Source organism: Hirundo rustica, chromosome Z (assembly GCF_015227805.2).
Source record: "Hirundo rustica isolate bHirRus1 chromosome Z, bHirRus1.pri.v3, whole genome shotgun sequence".
NCBI lineage: Eukaryota > Metazoa > Chordata > Aves > Passeriformes > Hirundinidae > Hirundo > Hirundo rustica.
The window spans coordinates 2713082-2735086 of NC_053488.1; the positions used below are offsets into that span (position 1 = coordinate 2713082).

The window sequence follows — 22005 nt, forward strand, 5'->3', positions numbered from 1 at the left end:
TATTAAATGTAGATATAATAGCTGCATTGGCATATGTGCTGTGAACAGTAACACTTCACCAAACTTGTTTAAAACACATAGTTAATTATGTGGGGTCTGACAGGCAAGTTTCCTTTTGCAGTCGAGGAACTTGCCTTACAATGATTGATAGTTTTTGCTTGCTTTGTTGAACTGTAGTAGAACTGCCAGTAATATTTTTCTCTCTATATGCTAAATGAGTGAATAGTTGAGAGTAACTCAGGCTTTCAGCTCTTCATGCTACAGTTGTCCTCCTAATGTTACAAAAAAAAGGGTAAGGTAAGAACTATTTGCTGTGAAATTGAAAGCAGACTTGGAATATTAGCTCTTTAACAATGAAACTTTTTCATATGGAAAGGCAGTACACATTGGTTTAAACAGTGCAAATTCCAGATGTTGGCATCAGGATGCTCTCTTTCCATGTGAAAAGAAACCAGCATAGTAGCACTAGTGTAACTTCTGCAAAGTAAGAAAGACTCACAGTATCGAGGAAGTCTTATGGGACAAAAGGTGTAAGAAAAGTTGTAGTAGGAATCAAACAGGTTTTTTTGGTAAGGATAACAAGGCTACTGCTGTAATACTGCAAGGATGTGAGCAGTAGAAGAACAAATAATTTTTGTGTCTCTTAGCTGGAGACAGAGAGGTATCATGCTGTAATCCAAGCCAGGCAAATAATAATGTAATGTATGGTGAAGTTCATCCTTAGTAAGACAAAGTTATGTGAACTAGGAAGTATGCTAAGTTAGTTCTTACACCTCATGGTTTGAATTAAATCTTACTATTTCCATCTGTCAAATGTTGGAGAAGTTTGATTCTTACTTTATCTGAGAGCTTTTCTTTTCATCTCTTACTTGTGAAGGTAGTGTTACAGATCCAAGCTCATTCTTAACAGGAAATTTTCTTACCTCAAAAACCTACATCTTTTTTCTTATGTATAGTGTTTTAAACTTCATCTTCCAGTCTGCTTGCATTGTTCTTGGGTCACACTATTGTTTTGTGTACGACCACAGTGGATCAGATGCAGGCTGTTGAACCTGGAACCATACTGTCAATAACTTGTCTTAGTTTGATTTGAATCTCTTATTTCTATAACCAGTTTGTCAGTTGCTGTATGCAGTCAGTATGCTTTTTTCACTTTTCTGTGTACAGATTTCTTAAATGTAAGTGAATCTATCTGTAAGAAACTAAAACATTCCAGTTTTCCAATAAAAGTCTCTGCTCTTTTGAGGCATGGAAGATACCAGTAGGTAAGGGAGAATGTCTGTTAGACCTGAATATAGGTTAATAATCCAGTACCTACTGATTTACTTGGGTTTTTTCCTCCAAGATGTTAGATGGTTTAAGAAGAGATAAAGGAGTTATGGGAAGAAGGTTGTTAGTTTTTCTTTAGGTTGAATTAAGGAATCTAAGCATTTTGCTTAAGTCTCTGTTTTGGTTTTTATTTTTTTAAATCAAGGTATAGGTTGTCTTAGAAAAACTACTGGATTACTGGTTATTTGAGGATCACAGTCACTGTGCTGCAGCGTAAGTGTCTTCTTTAGCATTTAGAACACAAGTCATCTGGAAATTGGCTGCCTCTAAAATTGGGTATTTGAGGAGGCTATCTCAGAGAAATGCTAGTAATGCAATAGTCATATTTACCACTAAAAGTAATTGGATGTTTCTGAAGTTACAAAGGTATGTTATGAAATTCAGGAGGCAAGCAATTTACCTGTGGGTCCTTCTTCAGGAAATTATATGTATGTAAACTTCTTTTATTAAGGCTGAACAAATAATTTCTGGTCTGCCTTTCCTTCCACGTCAAATATACTTGTGGGGTTTTTGTTGTTGTTGTTGTTGTTGTTGTTGTTTGGGTTTTTTTTTCTTCCCCCCTCTGGATTTTGTTGTTGTTGGGTTTTTTTGTTTGTTTGGCTCGGGTTTGTTTTCTTTTTGTTTTTGTGGGGTTTGGTGGGTTTTGTTGTTGTTGTTGTTTTGTGTTTGTTTTTCTGTTTTTTTTCCCTTCTGTGGAATCCAGAGATGGATAGAGCATTTCAGGTGGGGTCTAAAGTCTGGAACTGAGGCGCTTGCCTGTCACAGTCAAGTCTGCTGTTGGTTGTCTTTACTGCAAGGATATATCAATCTACAGTGCCCATTTTCTTTACTCCAGTTTTGTCTAAATACTTAGTAATATTTAACATGTCAACACTTAATACGTGTTACAGTGTATTGTTGTTTATATGAAACAAGTTAAAGTCATACATAATTAAAACTACCAGCACAAATGAGGCATATGAGAATATTTTTTCTATTATTATTATTAAAATAGAGAGCACATAATATACTGGGATTTGTAGCTTTAAAAAACACAGATATAAATTAAAATGCATTCCACTAACTGTTCTTTAAACAATTTAGTCCTTGCAGCTTCTGTTTGCGATATAAAATAAAGTTGTCAAAGTATCTTGAAAGATGAATACTTACTATAGCAAATGCTGTCAAGACGGGAACAGTCTTAAGTAGTCTTAGGAAGAGGGAGGAATGTTGTCCATTGATACACAAAATCAAATCATGGTTTAGGAACATACAAGCCTTCTCGTAAGTCAGAAATACTAAGCCACCAATTTGTGGTTGATCTAGGACCTGAAGTTATTCAAAATACTACATTTTAAAATTTTTTTCCATTTTAAGTTCCATAGTTTCAGGTTGCACACATTCATTTGAATTATTTGATCAGTTCCTAGGTCTGAAAGCTTAATTTCCTCAAAATAACTTTAGAGATTTTTTTCAGTTTAGGGCGTTCAGAGGATACATCTGCCTGGTGTTGTGCAGACCATGATGAGCAAGCTATGCCATTGTCCAGGACTGACTGAGGCTTCAAGGCAGAGTTAATTAGTCTGGTGCTAAAGAAGAGTTTGCATGCTCTGCCGAGAGCATTCCGCATAATTCCTGGCTGAATGTGATCAGTAAAAAAGCTGCACTGAAGTGTTCACAAAACTTGGCTCATTTTTCATGGCTTCATTGTCAGTGCTTCTGACAGAATGCAGAAGCACTGCATTTTATTCTTTGGAATATTTTTAGGTTTAAGTATGGTTTAAATCCATCTGGCACCTAAACCCCATGAAGATATTTAGTCGCTTCCTCACCAACTGGATGGCGGAGAGGATCAGGAGGGTTATCCCTCTGGTCAGCTGGGGTCAGCTGTTCTGGCTCTGTCCCCTCCCTTCTTGCTTCTTGCACACCCCTCACAGCCTGCTCACACGTGGGGTAGTACAAGAAGCATAAAAGGCCTTGGTTCTGTGCATGTGCTGTTCAGCCATAAGAAAAATATCTCTATATCATTATAGAGATATTTGTGCTGCCTTTAGCACAAATTCAAACCCCAACCCGATAACAGCCACTGAGAAAAAAATTAACTCTAGCCCAGCTAAACCCAGCACATTCCAGGCCTTATTTCCTGGCATTTACATCATGCTCAGGTCCCATACTGCTTGGCATGACCTCATTTACCACTGCCCCCTTTCCATTGTTTGATACAATACACAGTAGCATTCCCTTAGTCTGAGGATCACCTCAGCAAAGTACACTGAGTTTATTTAGTCCATGACTTTGGGCTCCATCTGTTCTGGTGGTCGCTTGGGACAGGGGAGGTGGTTGTGTTGCATGGAGTAACTGGGCACCAAAGCCAGCTCAGATCAGGTCACTGCTGCACTGAAACTGCTTCTTGTAAGGCTTCTCCTCCGTTGGTTTGAGTGGTTACTGCCATGACTGTTCCTATAAGATGCAACTCAAATCATGGCTTACAGCAGCAGTTTAAAATTATATCCATTACAAGCTCTGTCCCTCATCCTTTTGGGCCACGTTTTATGGTTTAACATGGCAGTGTTAAACTCCTTCTCTTGTTCCTACCCTGCCTGGCAGCAAGGGAATCCTGCTGTGGTCCACCATTAACCTCCATGGGCCGCAAGGAGACAGCGTGCTTTACCATGGTCTTCACCAAAACAGGCTGCTGGGGAATCTCTTGCTTCCCCTCCTCCATCATGGGGTACCACCCACAGGAGACAGTTCTCCACAAACTTCTTCAGTGTGGGTCCTTGTCACAGGCTGCAGCTTCTCACAACCTGCCCCAACCTGAGTCCCTTCAGAAAGGTGCCATCCTTCAGAAACAGCATGCTCCAGCATGGATCCCTCACAGGGTCACAAGTCCTCCCAGCAAACCTGCTCCTGTCTCCATGCATCCACAGGTCTTGCCAGGAGCCTGTTCCAGCATGAGCCTATCACAGGGTCACAGCTGCCTTTAGTCATCCAGCTACTCCACTGTGGGGTCCTCCATGGACTGCAAGTGGATACCTGCTCCTGCATGGACTTGTCCTTCTACTCAAGTTCACACCGGCGTTCCGGCGTGTCCAGTACAGCAGCGCAGAAAAGTGCGGCAACACCCTGGTCGCCTGCCAGCCCAGGCGCTTTGCCATGGCTGTTTTCAGCATGCTCTCGGGCACAACACAGTGAGGTGATCAGCATCACAGCACTGCGGCAAGCAGCTAAGGCAACAAGTGGCCACTAATGAGCACTAGGCTAATATTCAGTCAGACAAGCAAGCCCCATGGTAAGCACAGGAGCCTGCTCATTACTAGCTAAATGGCATTAGCTATAAATTTGATGAGGTACATTTGAGTCAAATCTGTTGTTATCTTGAAACCTTTGTGCTTACATTGGCCATGAAAAAGGACTGTTATGAATTAACCCCAGCTGCCAACTAAGCCCCATGCAGCTATTCACTCACTTCCCTGACAGTGGGATTGGGAAGAGAATTGGAAAAGTGAGAAGACTCATGGATTGAGATAAAAGTAGGGAAAGCAAAAGCTACACACACAAGCAAAATAAAAAACAAGGAATTAATTTGTGTATCCCTTGGGCAGGCAGGTGTTCAGCCATCTCCAAGAGAGCGGAGTCTCATCACACATAATGGTGACTTGGCAAGTGCCACTGTTCCAGATGTCCCTCTCTTCCTCCTTCTTCCCCCCACTTTCTATGCAGATGTTCCAGCTGTGTCTCCTCCCAACCTCCTGTGCACCCCCAATCTCCTCACCAGCATGGCAGTGTCAAAACCAAAAAAGGCCTTGGCTCTGTGTAAGCCCTGCTCAGCAAGAACAAAAGCAGCTCTATTTTATCAACCCCATGTTCAGCACAAATCCAACACAGAGTCCCACACCAACCACCGTGAAGAAAATTAATTCTATTCCAGACAAAATTATATTATGACAATAGATTTCTCTTTTCTTTTCTTTTCTTTTCTTTTCTTTTCTTTTCTTTTCTTTTCTTTTCTTTTCTTTTCTTTTCTTTTCTTTTCTTTTCTTTTCTTTTCTTTTCTTTTCTTTTCTTTTCTCTTTTCTTTTCTTTTCTTTTCTTTTCTTTTCTTTTCTTTTCTTTTCTTTTCTTTTCTTTTCTTTTCTTTTCTTTTCTTTTCTTTTCTTTTTCCTTTAATTAATGCTTTTTCATCAGGAACATAAGCCAGGGTAAGACTAATTTAGGATGGGAGGGTAATTTGGGAGAAAGGTATAAGAATAAGCAAGGCCTGTTTGGCTACACAGCTGCTAGGTGCAGAATGACAGATGTAGATGAGTATGATGAAGTTCATCTCGACACTGTGTGTCCTTATCATCTTCTAATTCCCTGCCTGTTGACATCTTAATTCTTTTCTAATTGCGTTGTATTTTAGAATTATCTTGCATTCCCAGTGCTTTCTGCTCCATTTTCAAGTGAGTTGACCCCATACCAAGCAGAGTCCCAGTTGCAGCTAAGGTGTGAATTATTGCAGCTATTGTTATGAGTAATTGGGGACTTTTGTAATGGTAATATTCTGAGAGACACTGATCAAATCTCCAGATTTCAGGCATGCATTTTTTTATGATCTGTTACTAGCTGGTTAGTCTGTTACAAGCTAAGAATCAAGCACTAATCAAATACATTGGTCTTCGGGTTTCTTCAGAGGGTTGATACCTATATTCAGACATCTTTCCATTTATCTGTTTCCTGCAAATGGTTGCAGATTGTGGCACACAATTCAATGTGATAAAATACTGTATTTCTGATTCTAATTCATTCTTTTTAGGTGTCTGGGTATAAGGTGAACAAGAATTTATTTCATTTTTCTGTTTTAAGCAAACAGAGTCATGTCTCAGAGCAAGAATAAAATGATATGTTTCTTAAATAGACCCTCTCAGTACAGGGAAGGAAAGCTCCAAGGAAAGATATGCTTCAGATAATGCCTCAGTCGTTAGCAAAGTAAAACAGTCACTAACTTGTCTCTTAACATGCGTGATATACATCCTTCTCTTATGAAATAAAATTGCATGTTGAGGAAGACAGGAATGGGAGAAACTGGTAAGATTTTATCGGTTCCATTCGTTGTTTAACTAGATTACATACAGTTATCCCTGAAGTATAGTTATCCCTGAAGTAAGCCTGCAGATAGCCCAGCTCTAAGCCTATTTGCTTGTTCCCCAAGTCAATATAGAAAAGATTTGTCTTAGCTTGCTTCTTTGTTTTAAAACAATATAGTCCTTACTGGTGTCAAGAGTCATAATACTCTTGTTGAAGTCTCCTTCTTTGTACTTTTATAGATAAAAGACAGCTGTAGCTTCTGTATTTAGTAACCAAATGGATTTAACATTTTGCAGGGAAGGCCTGACTTGAATCAGCAATAGTGTGGCCAGCAGGAGCAGGGCAGGGATTGTCCCATCTACTCAGAACTGATGAGGCCATACCTCAAATCATGTGTTCAGTTTTGGGCCCCTCACTATAAGAACATTGAGGTGCTGGAGCACGTCCAGAGAAGGGCAGTGGAGCTTAGGAAGAGTCTGGAACACCAGTCCTATGAGGAGCAGCTGAGCGGGCTGGGGGTGTTCAACCTGGAGAAAAGGGGGCTCAGGGAAACCTTACCACTGTCGACAGCTGCCTGAAAGTTGTAGCAAGATGGGGGTCAGCATCTTCTCACAGGCAACAAGAGACTGGACATGGGGAAATGGCCTCAAGTTGCCTAGAGGGGTTCAGGTTCGATATTAGGAAAAAAATTTTGACTGTGATTAAGCATTGGCATGGGCTGCCCAGGGAACTGGTGGAGTCACTGTCCCTGGGAGTGTTCCAATGATGAGCAAATGGTGGTGTTTGGCCAAAGGTTGGACTTGATCTTGGAGATGTTTTCCAGTATTAATGATTCTATGATTCTGTTATAATTTGTCATGATTTTTCAGAGCCTAAAGCTGTGATGTTTAGAATATATGCCTTCAAATAACTTTCAGTGTGTCAGCAATATTTTTTACTTTCAATGTTTTGAACTGCTTCGAACTCTCAAAAACTGAAATGTTAAGATTTATGCATCCTAACTAAAAACCCACAGAACTTTAGATATAATGTAATATATGGATTTTGAAGCAAACCTTGCTGTAGTTCAGAATAAGGGAAAAGATGTCTCTCTTGATTTTCTTTTTCCCTTAGGTGCACAACCTTGTGTTAGAACTGTTGTTGTCTAATATGAAGTAGCAAGACAGGATCATGCTGTTTAACCTTCTATTCCATACATGTTCCAAAATACAAAGATATTTTGATACTGAACCACTTTTAGTTTCTAGAGAGCTCTAAATAGCTCTTTAAGAGCTTTCATCAGATTTTGTCCTAAGCCTTCTTCCCTATCCAGTGACTGTAAATTTGGCAAATGATATTCATAATAACCTGAATATGATGTGGTGAGGTTGTTATTGGGTGAAACCTATGTGTCTCTGTCTAAATTCCCTTTTTTACTCTCCTTTTTTTCTTCTTTCTTTTTTTTCTTAATTGGTTTCCCCCATATCTCTTCATAGGGGAACCGTGGATTGTCACCTGTCTTACCATCTGTTGAACTACTGCTAAGGTGATGGGTAAAGGAAAAAAAATTAACAACACAGCCATTGGGGCAATAATTCTGTCATTAATTGTTTCCTTCCTCTTGTACCTGGTGATGAAATGACTAAGTGAAGCATTTGAAAGATGTCAGTGTATTACTAATATCATAACTTTTAAGTGTTGAGTTATAACATGGGCTAAGGCAGAGCTGGCTATTTTCAGTGGTGCCCAGTGTAGGTCCGAGAGGCAGTAGTAGGTGGTCCTCTCTCAACCTGAACCAAAGCTTTTTCTGTGAGGCTGACCAAGGATAGGCACAGGTTGTCCATAGAGACTGTGTAGGTCCTGTTCTTGGCTGTATTCAAAAATCACCTGGATGCAGTCCTGGGCAGAAGGGTAAGAAGCCTGTAGGTAGCACTGTTTGAGCAGGTGCCTTCCAGTTTCTGGGGCTGTACTGTCATTAGGTGAAAGTCCAACAGTAAGAATCATAAACAGAAAATTTGTGACACAGAGGTGACACATGGAGAACATAAGCTGTTTCCTCTAATATTGCTCATTTGGTTAATGAAGTAGATTTTTCCAGCTGTAATGTTTTGACTTCTTCATTTTATGTTCTGTTCTACTGAGTGGTCAAAATAGATATAGTCTCCATTTTTACATCACTTTTACTCCCTTTATTTCATTATTAACAGGTAGACATTTAATCTTTTGATGAAAGGACTGCAGCAAAATATCATACTAGGAAGGAAAAAACCCACCAAAACATCCATAACTCACTTCTGAAACAACCTAGAGATCTTCTTTCATAACTGTATAAATGATGCAAAAGCAAAAAAAACCAGTTTTATCCAGGTGGTTCTCTTGCTTTCATAATCTTCCTCAGAAAGTAATCAAAAGCATTTTGTTGTCAGTAATTTTGAAAGGTGTGAAGAAGTATACATGTTAGACTTGATAATTAATACTGCTGTTATCATTAGTGCCTTAGAATAAGATCTTGGCTCAAGCTAGAAATTTCATTTGATACTGTAACTATCATTCTGCATAGAGATTTGCGGGAGATTGTGAACGTGCTCATTCTAGCCCATGACAGTTATGCTAATATAATAAAGACAGATGCCCCAGGATCTGAAAAGTATCTGAGTACTATTAAAGATGGATCATACTTTACTAATTTTGGATTAAAAGCCATAATATACTAGACTTAGCAGTGTAAATAGCAACATAGAAAGCACACTAAACTTGTAGAAATGCTCTGTACTAAAATTCTTTATCAAAACTTGTTTCTGGTTAAACACTGCAAAATGCCATCCCAACAAGGAAGTTTCTCTCAACTTCATCCTATATTGTTTCCTAAAGACATTTTTATTTCTGAAAAAAACAAACTGTAAGGTCAGATAACTGATGTCCCTCCATTGCTGTTGTTCAGTCATGTTTGCTGTCCCAGCACATCACTGTCGTCTCAACAAGACAATTGTCCTGCAAGTGCACAGAGGTTTGTGTTCCTCATGTTTGTGCACCATGCTGTGTGAGGCCACTGAATACCCCTTCACAGGTGAGCTCTTCAGACAGGCACTTCAGCATGCTGATTTCTGAAAGAAGGTTCTTGTGGCTTCCTCACAGAGATGCCTTGTACTGCTTCCTTGCTCATATACACATTCTTGAGGTGACCCTGCTTAAGCCTCATTTTTAGATTATTTGTTGCCTTTCATTCATGTCACACCAGGCCTTTGCTTGTCAAACCCGTCCACCACTCCTTCACAGGGGTGCTGGAAACTCTCCCTCTCCATATCATTCCTGATTCCAGTCCCTTCCTACTGGGTCAGCTGGCAAAAATATCTCTGCCCCAATTAATGAGGTTCATCCCATCTCAGAATTCTAAGTTGATAACCTCAGAGGAGGCCCTAGAGTCATAAAAACCGAAGCCCTGTTGCCAACACCGGTTCTACAACCAACAACCAGCAGTATCGGTTCCCTCTTCCTCACAGCCTTTCACCCAGGAGGAAGGAAAACACTACTTGGACTTTTCTACACACAGAATCTCTAGCGGACAAACTAATGCTTTAGAATAGCATGAATGTAATTGTTTGATGGTTTGCTAGTTTTCTACCAACAAAAATTTTGAGAGGCTTTATCCTGTTTGTGAATGTAATCTTTGTGCTGGTGTGTACTGATGGGTAGGGTTGCTGTGTAATACTGATTTTTAATACTTAATTTTCCAGCAAGAGTAAATACATAAATTTTGATGGTTTCGAAGGTAAAATTAGTAAATCAAAGTGAGAGCATCATGAAGTAGTCATTCAATCTAAGCACCCATGTGCTGTCATCTGCTGGCAAAATGGAATTTCATTATAAATGTAACTGACTATTACTGTTCTTAGGTCTTTAGTAAACTGATCATCAAGACAATGCTTTTTATATTATGAACTTACTTTGAAGGCATTACCAGGAGTTTCTACTTGCACACTTCCCTTCCAGTATGCGCCTCTGCGTCTCACCCTTCTGTTTGTTACTTTTTTATGAGGTTTTGCTGCTTGGAAGTATATTATGTAAGTCCAGAGAGGCAGCTTCTAAACATCATTCTGTGCCATTCAGTTAACTGCTACTCCTCCATAAATCTGTGAAAAGCTGAAAAAAGAGTAAGAAAATTTGTATTACCAACTGCAATATTTAGCAACCAGTACCAATACCAGTCAGAGTTCAACTGCCTACTTCGGTATTCACAAGAACCTTGAGAGAAGACAAACAATCAAATAGTGTTTAGTAAGAAACTGGCGTTCTAACATGAAAATACATTAGTATCTGGAAAGTGTAGTAATATTCTGTTCTTCCTCTGTGAATAGGTTGTTGTGTAATCTGTCTTCTGTCTTCTCTTCTGTGTAGCTAACACAACACAATTATGAAGTCAATTATTCATAAAATTTTTGTTTATACAAAAATGGAAAAGGAATGCTTAGGTGAAACTAGTGTATTGCTGAAAACTATTTCCATTTATACTCTTGTTCAGGAACCAAGCATTCTGAATTAATTGTTGAAACTTAATGTTCTGAGAAGATTTCCTTTATTGTGAAACACATTATGTTGCTGCAAATTCTTAATTAGTATATTGGCTATTCATCATTATAAATAGATAAGATCTTAAGATTAGCCTTTTATTCTGACTATTAAAAGCCTGCCATTACTGCCTGTGATTACGAGATCTAGTTCAGTTTATCTTCTGTGATGTTTTGTTTAGGCTTCTAGAGGAGAAAAAAGAAATTTCCTGCCGCACTTGAAAGTAAATTACAGGCTTTCATTTTCTGCATTGAATTAAAGCCTGCTACATTATTTGATCTAGACAATAAAGCATATGTAGCTGAACAAAACTTTGCAAACTCTGGTCGCTTAAAAAAGTAAATTAGTTCAGTGTGAAGTAGTCTGGAAACAAAATAAACCATAATCTGACACATTTTAACAATCTTTTTTGATAAGTAATAAAGAAAGTAATACTCTTAAGTCATTCTGTCTTCATATTTCGAGTCCAGAAAACAGAAGGATTCCAACTGATAATTTGGATATATTAAAAAATCTTAAGGGAATTTAACAGACAACATGAAACTGCACAGAATATATAGGAAATGAATAATTTTCAGTACAGTAGCTTTGCCTAAGTTATGCCCATTATACTGAGGAAATACTAACCTTGTTGCATTCAGCAGCTGTGTCCCGACAGTATCTTTTCCCTCTTGGAGGGGTTAATTAGTCTTCTTTCAGAATGCGGCCTGTTTAGCTTACATTCACATCATGCAACAAGCACTGGCTATACAAAGCAGTACCATTAACAGATGGGTGTGTCCAACTGCTTAATTAGGCAGAATAAAAAGGAGCTTGTCAAACATTCATCTGTTGTTTGTCATACACCTGACAGTCCAATTAGGCAAGGATGATGTCTTTTCTGCTGTAATATTCACTTCCTTTACTTACATTGAGTGTCAGTGAAAAAATGGCAGAGTCTTCATTTAGATTATTGTTGTGGCTTTCATACTAGCCAACAGCCAAGCCCCTGCCGCCGCTCACTCACTCTCCCGCCGGTGGGGTTGGAGAGAGAATCAGAAGGGTAAAAGCTGAAGAGCTCAGGGGTTGAGATAAAAACAGTTTAAAAGGGAAAGCAGAAGCCACACTCACAAAGTAAAACATGGAATTAATTCAGTGCTTCTCATGGGCAGGCAGGTGTTCAGCCAGCTCCAGGAGAGCAGGGCCCCATCACACGTAACAGTGACTTGCGAAGACAAACACCATTGCTTGAAATGTCCCTCCCCCCTTCCTCCTTTTTCCTCTCACTTTATACACTGAGCATGATGTCACATGGGCTGGAATATCCCTTTGGTCAGCTGGGGTCACCTGTCCTGGCTGTGTCGCCTCCCAGCCTCCCAGGCACCCCCAGTCCCCTCATCAGTGTGTCAGTACCAAAAGCAGAAAAAGCCTTGGCTCTGTGCAAGCCCTGCTCAGCAGTGACAAAAACATCTCTGTATTATCAACCCCGAGTTCAGCACAAATCCAGAAAACAGCCCAATGCCAGCCACTGTGAAGAAGGTTCATTTTACCCTAGCCAAAACCAGCAGTGTGTTCTCAATATTGATGCAATATAGAGGAATTACACTGACTGCATCACTGACGTGATCCTAGAAAAACTGCCAGTAAATAGGAAGATGCTTAAGGTTGACTGTCAAACCATATCATATAGCACCTAGAGGGAAAAATCTGCACAGTGTACTGAACTATAATAAAATTTTGCATTTAGGATAGAGACTTAAACCAGAACAATGGAAGCAGTCCTTGCTGATTGCCAGGTGCTCACCAAAACCACTCTATCAGGCCAGTCCTCAGCTGGACAAGGGAGACAAAATGTAGGTAGAAGCTCATTGATGAAGATAACAACAGGGAAAGATCACTCTCACCAATTACCATGACAGGCAGAACAGATTTGACTTGGAGAAAATTATTTTAATTTATTGCCAATCAGATCAGGGTAGGTAATAGGAAATAAACATAAATCTTCAAAACACTTCCCTGTCATTTCCCACTTTCTCCCACGCTTAATTTATTCCTGAATCTCTACCTCCTCCCAGCAGCGCAGAGGAACTTGGAATGGGGATTACCATCAGTTCCTCACACATTGTTTCTGTGGCTGTTTCCTTCTCGGGGGTGAACTCCTAATACTCTTCCTCAGCTTCTGTGTAGAGTCCCTCTCACAGAAAACAGTCCTCCATGCATTTCTCTTTGAGTCATTCCCATGGGCTGCAGTTGTTCACAAACTGCTCCAGCATGGTCCCTTACATAGGATGCAGCCCTTCAGGACCAGGCTGCTCCAGCTTGGCTTTTCCCTGAGGTCACAAATCCCACCAGCAAACCTGCTTCAGTCTCAGCTCAGGCACCTTCTCCTCTGCTTCCACTGACATGTCTGCAGGTTCTCTAATGTGTTCTCACTCCATTCTTCTGTGACTGCAGTTTGCTTCTGCTGAATACATTTTTTTTCCCCTCATCTTAGATACGTTATTTCAGAAGCACTACCGCTGTAACTGATGGGCTCAGGGCTCAGCTTTGGTCAGCAATAGTTCTTCAATAGTTCTTCGTCCTGGATCCAGCTGGCACTGTCTTCATCAGACACAGGGGAAGTTTCTGGCAGCTTCTCAGAGAAGCCGCCCTTGTAGTCCCCTTCTCTTGCTACCTAAACCTCACCAGACAAACAAAATACATCCATCTCTCCTTCCTCGCCTGTTCTTTCTGAACAGCCTGTAACCACTGATGGGGTTCATCTCACCAACTTGGAGTAATGACAACTAGGTTGTAACTTTATAGCAGCATGGAGGCTTCCAACTCCTCTGTACTTATCATGTGGATATCAGTTTTAATTGTTTGGATTTTAATATATTAATGTAATCTGAAGTTCTGTTTCTTTATTCTTTTTCTTTTGGATGCTGATTATTGTCAGGTGTGCTGGGTCCTCAAGTGCATCCACTGCTTAAAAGTAGAGGGTTCAGTTAACATGAAACACTGAGAGTCTGTTGTTTAATCTGAAATTAGTTTGATCAAGAATTTATCAATCTTTCTGAATATTTCAGAAGAAGAATTTAAATCAATCATCTGTGCCATACGCATGGTTTCCTGTCGTTTAAACCAGGAATGGTCCCAATTGGCAAGGTCCTGGCCCTATCGCCTGACCTCATACCATATTTACATACCTGTTTCCTGCTTTGCAGTGGCTGCATTTGAATTCAACGTGAACTAGAGATGGTTGGAGCTGCAGAAACCCAGCTTTAAATCAGCTTAAACTGCTGTGAAACCCAGCCTTTAGAGGAAAGATTGCTGTTGACAGCTGATTCTGTTATCAAGCAAGCAGAACACTGAATATTTTTTGGTACAGTAATTAATTCCTCCTGCTATCTAGTAGTATGTTCCTCAATTTTTTTGTTATGGTTTTTTCTCAAAAAAAAGATCTGTGGAGTGTTTGGAGAAGCCTGTTATTTGGTGGTAGGGGTAGGGATTAAAGTCCAGTTTCTTCACTGTCAGTCATCTGGGTCTCCTGAGTTAAACTGAAAAAAAAAATCACTTGTATAGGTCATTCTAAGTATCTATAGATTTTTTTGTCATATTAATCTCTTTTATTATACATGATAAAGCTACTCATTTTTAGTGACAGTGGTTCTCAAATCACCAGAGTATTCTGTAGCTAATATGGATTAACAGAGGCTGAGGGCAGTAAAATTTCTTACAGAACATTTGGATTGCAGACTAGTAATTTGTGTTTGTTCACTGTGATTCTTCACAGACACATAAAGTCTTCTGTTTTGAAGGTACCAGATGAAGAAGAACCTGCCTCATCTGTTTATTATTTTCACTGGTTAATCATCCACCGCTTAAAAGAAATTGAAGAAGAAAGGGAAATAAAAGGCTGATTCACAATTTTGAATTCATTTTGGTTTGTCACCAGCCAATTGTATTGTCATTTTGGCTGTGCAAAATTAAGGAATCTACAGCTGATAATCTATGTTTCATATGAAGGCCTGTCATTCTTGGTTGACTTTCTGATGAGTTTTCTTTGTCAGGCATTTTCCCTGATTCTTGAACCATTTCTTAATTCTGCCCAAATTTTGTTGTTCCCTTTAAACATCAGGGCCATGATCATAGGCACTTGTGTAACACTTATGTATTTCTAAATGGTTTTAGTGTCAAAAAATTTCTTACAAATTGCTTTAATGCTTTCTACTGAAGAAGGTTATTTGAGTGGGGTTTTTTTCACTGGGACTCATTAGATGCTTTTCTGAGTTTGGTTTCCAGAGTACAGGCCTTCATTTCTGGGGCCTGCTAAAGTTCAGCTTTGAATTTGAATGTATGGAGATTTTAGTGTTATTCAGTAACACAGAAAGAATGGTTTTGAATGCTGAGCAGTTATTTACAAGCTGAGAGAAGATCTGCTGCTGATTTTTCTGAGTTATTCCTCAGTGACAAAGCTCAGATAAGTGACATGTTTCCTTGTATGTAAGCAAAAGATATTTCAAATATAAGTAGAAAAAGATTACGTAAAACCCCATTTATACAAACTCATTTGCTAGTAGGGGGAAAAGTCTTTGGGCTCATCACAAGATTTATATTAGCTAATTTTAAAATACTAATAGAAATAAGGGACAAATTAGCATGCTAATGTAAGTGGCAAAATAAAATCATTTATGCGCTAACTTTTTGATTTTATATTTCAATTTTATTCAGAGATAACAATGCAGACATCAGAGACTGGGGCGGATACAGGTTCGACTGTGACTTTACAGACATCTGTGGCTGGCCAGGCAGCAGTGCCCACGCAGGTAGTACAGCAAGTACCAGTTCAACAACAGGTACGTGACTGTTAATTTTGAGATTAAAAAAAAAAATCCTCATAATAGTTCTTTACAATATAATGAAGAACTTGATTTTGTGCAAGACTGCTAAAGGAACTTTTGCTCTGCTTTTATCAATTTCAGTTTGCTGGAATTAAAATAACCAGAGAAAAGCGAGCTATTTTCAGGATCTGTTCTTTAACTAGAGCATCTGACAAGCTCTGGTAGTACTCGTACATGATTCGAACTGTTCTTTATTATATAATTCATGCAGTAACTTACAGAAGTTTGCTTTATGTTACTGAATATATACATCTTTTTCCTTTAAATAATGCATATGTTTCTGAAATTATTGACTATATTGTCTCTTCATCTGTTTGGATGTCCAGGTAAGTGTAGTAGAAATGTAAATATGAAAAACACCGTTCTTTGCACCTCTAGGCTTGACTGCCTTCCAGATATATACACGTCATGAATTTTTTTGTGGTATGACAATCAATAGCTAATAATGTAAATTTGCCAGGGAAGGAAGAAGATTTGTGTAGCACCCAGCATAGTGCACTGTTCTGTTACATGAGGTGGTTACTCCTAAGCAGCACACATGAGCTTTAGAAGAAATGGAGGCAGAAGAAAATGGGGAGCTAAAAAGGAAAAGTATGGAGGTAGAAAATGGGGACTCAATGTGAAAGCCAAGATGGCTGTCCAGGACTTTTCCAGAAAACACAGAAATTAGCAGTCCATGTCATGAGTATTCTGGATGACATTTGATGTTTTTCACGAGAATCTTACTTCCCGTTTTCCAAATCAGTAATGTGAGAACTAGACATATTTTATTAAATAATGCCATTCATTTCTGTCTTAAATTTCAGTGCATTTTTATATATGTGTTTCACAATCTCATACATTTCACTAATATTTTTTTCCTGTTGTGTAGACTCAGTGTGTAGTGCCTCAGTTCCATTACTATAGTATGATGTTTGAACTTAGTTAAACTTTGTAGGACATTGGTTTGTAACTCTTTTGTAAGATTTGTGAGTGAAAGATTTTTTTTCCTTTGTGAAATAAAATCTGGATAGTTTGTTTGATTTTCATCTTCTTTCATGATGACAAATGTTTAATATATATAGTTCATATGACTTGTTCTTTGCTATTCCTGTATTTCACTTTTTCAGATACAAGATGGCAGCTTGGTAGTGCTACATGGTTGCTTGTTTTCAGCATATTGGATATACATACAGTGGTCTAATATTACATACTGAATTAGTGAAGTACTGTTCCAAGTGGAGGACTGAAAACTGGTCATCAGTTAGTGCCATATAGGGTACTTTCTGGTATTTGCCTTGATTGAACTGTAAGATTCTATGTTTGTGTTCTGCTCTTACAGCAAAATCAAGAACGAGCAGGACTCTGGTATTTGTAAACCTTGTTTGTGCGAAGTTTCTACCTTTTTGAAAACTTCCAGGACAGAATTGGCTCCTTGTTTATTGACTGGAGCCACCTGCTGTGAAGGGGCCTCAGGCCCAGCAGTTGAAGTCTCTGCATTGGGATTGTGACTGCCAGAGAGTCTCATGAATAGTTAGACTGGGAAGTTTTCTTAATGTGTTTTCCCACATAATTAATGCATTTATCTTTGTCACCAACTGTCTACACCTTTTCTAAAGTAATGATAGTTGTCCATTAATAATGTTACACTTGTGTCAAAACGTAGAAGCCAAGGATCAAATTGGGTTTTTTTCTTCTTTGATTGTACCTTAATAAGAACAGCAAACAGTATTTTTTTGTTGCCCCGAGTGTGTAAAACTGTTCCTGATCACGTTTACGTACATCTCCTTTATTTTTTTACTGCCACTTCTGAGTATCACCTTGTGTTGAATACACCATCATTATATTGGATTGTTTTTCCCTGTAGATATACTTTTCCGACTCTTTAACACTGACTGTATAATCAGCATAATGTTTGAGAAAAGAAATCTAAAGGATCGGGGATTGAAGATCCAACCAAAATGCTGGCAAGTCCAATGCAGACAGTATTGCAGTGATTGAAACTCAAATGTATGGGAGATATGTGTAGAGAGAGATGATTAGATTATGGGAGTAGTGAGGAGGAAAGGAAGAGTGAAGCTGTGAATATGGTATGCCAGCAGGAAATGTGATGAAGAGTGTAGGTGGGATAGGTAATTAGGATTGCAGGGTTGAAAAAAAAAAAAAAGGAGTTGCAAATAGAAAAACAATCACTGCGTTGAGGAAATCACAGGTGTGATCTGTCCTGAGGAATTACCTGTGTAGAGACTGCATTGGCCTAAAGTTGATACTGTCTCTATGTACCCTTGGTAGTAATTCTTTAGGCCAATTTGCCTAAAGAAATTTAGGAGAAAGAGCCATTATAATGGCTATTTTAGTAAAGACAATCTTTTGATGGCAGAGGTAGGACTTACTATTTCTGCACATTCAAAGTGACCAATGTTGAAAGCTGGAGAGAAGATTTTAGGCAAGAGTATATACAATATGGTTTCTTTTTTTCTGTGGTTTATGATGGACATGCTTGATGATTTAAGCTTTGTCTAAATTATGTGTGAATATTCAAATTTTTATTATATTGTCTTGTGAAAATGCATTGCTAAAAACAATGGGGCACTTCCGGGATTTTGTTAAATTCAAGGATATTGTAACATGAGTATCCGTGTATATAGAGTAATTTGATATAAGCTGAAACTTCCATATTATGATTTGCAGTAATTTATTAGTGCTTTCTAGTGAATAATGCAATTTTAGATTAATTTGGTTTTATTTACTATTAAAGCAATGTGTAGTATTTAATTTTGCTAAGGAGGTGTCTGTTTCCCATGTTTCTTTTCCTGTATGTACACCATATTTAAATTACATCTCTGGAATGCATTGATTTGGGGTTGATTTCGTGATACCATGTTTCTTTCGTGTGCACAAAATATACATTTTTTCAAATGAAAATGTTTTTTGCCCTGAAGAAGAGCAAGCTGAATAAGTGGAAGGGAAGACTAAGAGCTTTTTCTCTTCAGCTGTATTTGTACTCAGGCACTCTGTCTTTTGAACAATCAAGAAAAGAGTAACTTGTAATATTTTCAGCTAAAACAAATCCCTAATTTCTATATAGCTGGTATTAATATGCAGCTCATAAAAGTCTGCTGTAATGCTCCGAGAATAGGAGCAAAAAGGTACCATTTATGAAAACCTGAATTTTTTCTTCTTGCAAAAGTGGCTCTAGTGGCAGCTGGTTTCATGCAACACAGCAGAAGTCACTGTTGAGATGGGATAGAGGGGAATGTGAAGCAAAAAGCAAAAACAGTAAGACCAAAAATGTGTAATTAAATTCTGTTTAAATAGCCTGAGGATTTCTCATAGTCTTCTGTTTCCTTGAATACCGGGTTAATTTTTCATTAATATATCATTACTTTTTCAACAGGCAGTCTTCAGCTCAGTGCAGTAAGCTTCTAAGGATTCAAAATTAAACTCACTTTTGAGTTTATGCCATGCAATATGGAAGAATTGGAGAAATAAAACTAAAAATAAGCTATTTTATGAAAATATATCCATGCATCTGAAGTTGGGCAAAGCATTTCTTCACAGTCACTGAATTTGGTGGCCATCACATTCACAAAGCATTCTATCATTCATTAACTGGAGATGCAGACTTCTGCTAATCAAAATTGCTCTTAATGCAAAATCATGTTTAGCATATGAAACACATAATCATGAGCTGACATTAGCCATTATATAAATATGAATGTGCTTAGAATATTACAGCATGTGCTATTTATACGTTACTTGCCAAAAGTAATCCATACTAATGAAGGAAAAAAATTATTTTTATCTCCAAGGACAGAAAATGTTGCACATCCAAGCTGTTTGCAAAGACACAGCGGATAATTATATGTTCTTTTTAAAGTGGAATTTGAAACTCCTGATACATATATTATTTTGTTGTTCTAGTCTTTGCTCAATACTACTTTGAATAGAAGCACTTTTTATTGGAAATCAAAGTTCACTATTACATTTTGATTCATGCTTCGGTGTAATTTCAGCATTTCAGTATGCATTTATACACTATATTTTTGTTGAAAAACTTTCATAGATGAAATATAACTTAGTCCTTTGTTTGTTCTTCTGAGGTAGTATAATTAGGAATACAAAATTTTTTTGCCTTTTTTTTCTTCTTCACCTACTAAAAATAATTATACATGTATAATGAAATAAGTTTTCATTCACCTTTTGCTGTCCTGCAACAATTCATCTGCTTGCTTCTAATCCTATTCCAGATTTTATTTCAGGGTAGAGGCACTGAAGCGGGAGGAATGAAAGCTCTACTGTCTGGCCTGATTTAAGTCAAAAATTCCTAGACAAATTCATTAATTTTCTGTTTTCCAGACAGACAATAATGCAAGTTACCCTCGCTAGTTCACCAGTCCACTCTAGAACAAAGCTTTTGAACTTGCATACTGTTGCTCTTTAATAAATATTTTATTGTGTTTTCTATTTTGAGCCCAGTTCAATTAATTATTGGAGTGTTTATTAATACAGGGATTTTGGTCTAGGTCTCTGGAAAGCACTGGGAGAATAGTCAACAATTTCTGCTCTGCCCTGAAAACTACATGACTTAGCTGATACCACTTCTCTAACAGCTTAATAAAAGGTGAAAGGATAATGATAAATGAAACAGAGTTGAAGGAAAAAAACCCCTTTTTTTCATATGTTCCACAGTTTTTCATTGTGTTTTGTTTCCTCATAACCAACTTCTCTCAAATAATTTCATGCCCAGAGGGAGTAAATATGCATATCTCATTTCTTTCAGTTGAAGATTAAAAAGAAAATTCAGAGACACTAGATTTCATTCTCATTAAAGCATTAAAAATTAAATTAAATAGGAAATAAAATTATTATTGGAAATATCATATAACAAAGATTTTCATCATGGCGGAGGCTTCATATAGAAGGCTCCTTACTTATTTTATTTGTCATAGCTTGACAGGAAAAATATTTGCCTCTAACCTTCCCTGCCCTAAAATTCTTAGTAGATTGCAATACCATGTAGTGACTACAGCTTCCTTTGGCAGGATAATGAATTTACTGTAGCAGTACTGAGTTTCAGAGAAGCTGAAGCAAAGTAAGGTTTTCTGTAAACTTTTAAAATTACTGTACTGGAAAAAAAATATTTCAGTGGCCCTCTTTGTATTGAACTTAAGTGTTAAAGGAAAAACATTTTGATTTTCAGAAGTGGGTAAAATGTTTCAGTAGCACTGTGGCATATCCATTCTTAAATGTTGGTTTAAAAAATAAGTTACTTTCTATGCACAAACAGTCCTGAAGTTTCTAGTAGTACAGCATATTAGGCTAGTAAAGGACCTGCATAAAAGTTGCTGGAAAGTTGAAATTAAGCAATGAAAATCTTAATTTTAACAGACTTTAGTATTTTGTTTCATGGTAAATGATATATTTTTGTTGTTCCTACTCTATATTAGAAGAGGAGCACATTTTGGAATTTTTTTAGCTTCTTGTCCAGTAGACAGCAAGTGTAGATACACTGTGTAGACACTTTGTCCTCTCAGTTCTGACAAAAAGGTCTTGCACTATGCTGAATCTGATGTTTTTGAAATGGGCAGCAGCTTGTATTCAAGAATATTGGGAGGATATAATGCCTTGTGTAGGAGGAAAATGTGACCTTTCTGTTTAAATGCTGTGTTTGTACACAATGTAGAGTTCCATTTTGTCCAGTATATGCAGGTTACAGGAAGAAAATCATGTCTCCTTTATTAACAGCAAAAGAGTGTGGGTTATTTTTAATAAGAACTAAGCCATATTCAATGTGTGTGAATAGGGAACAAAGTTCATTTTGGGAGCAGTTGGATGAGAACATGGAATTGATACTGACAACAGCATCATTTCCACAGTGTTTCCCCAGCTGTGCTACTGAGAGACAAAATGGGGTATATCCATTACATGTCAGGTGACAACCTGCTGGTTTTTAGAGCAAAGCCTGTTTTCAAGATGTTTTCTCACAGCATAAGTCAAGTACATCAGTTTGGTGTTCTGTAATAGGCAGATCAAAAATATCTCCCCTTCTCCCATTGATTGGACACCATAGAACTGACTCACCCAGAAGGAAGAAATGTGCCTAGAGTTAAACTTAAAAAACATCACAGTAAGTTGCATATATGTTTCACAATAAAACACATACAAATTTTGGCCAGTTATTGTGGGGATGGGTCATTTTTTCAGAGTTTGGCTGATCTGAGTATTAAGAGGTACAGAC

General features: G+C 38.0%; 1 protein-coding gene across 1 annotated transcript in view; it reads left to right on the plus strand.

Moving 5' to 3' along the window:
* Positions 1–22005, plus strand: part of RFX3 (regulatory factor X3) — a 100310-nt gene that overhangs the window by 36031 nt on the left and 42274 nt on the right. The window contains exon 2 of the mRNA XM_040089932.1: positions 15616–15740. Within this exon, the coding sequence (XP_039945866.1) occupies positions 15624–15740 (117 nt within the window). The 5' untranslated portion in view covers positions 15616–15623. The remainder of the gene's footprint in view (positions 1–15615; positions 15741–22005) is intronic.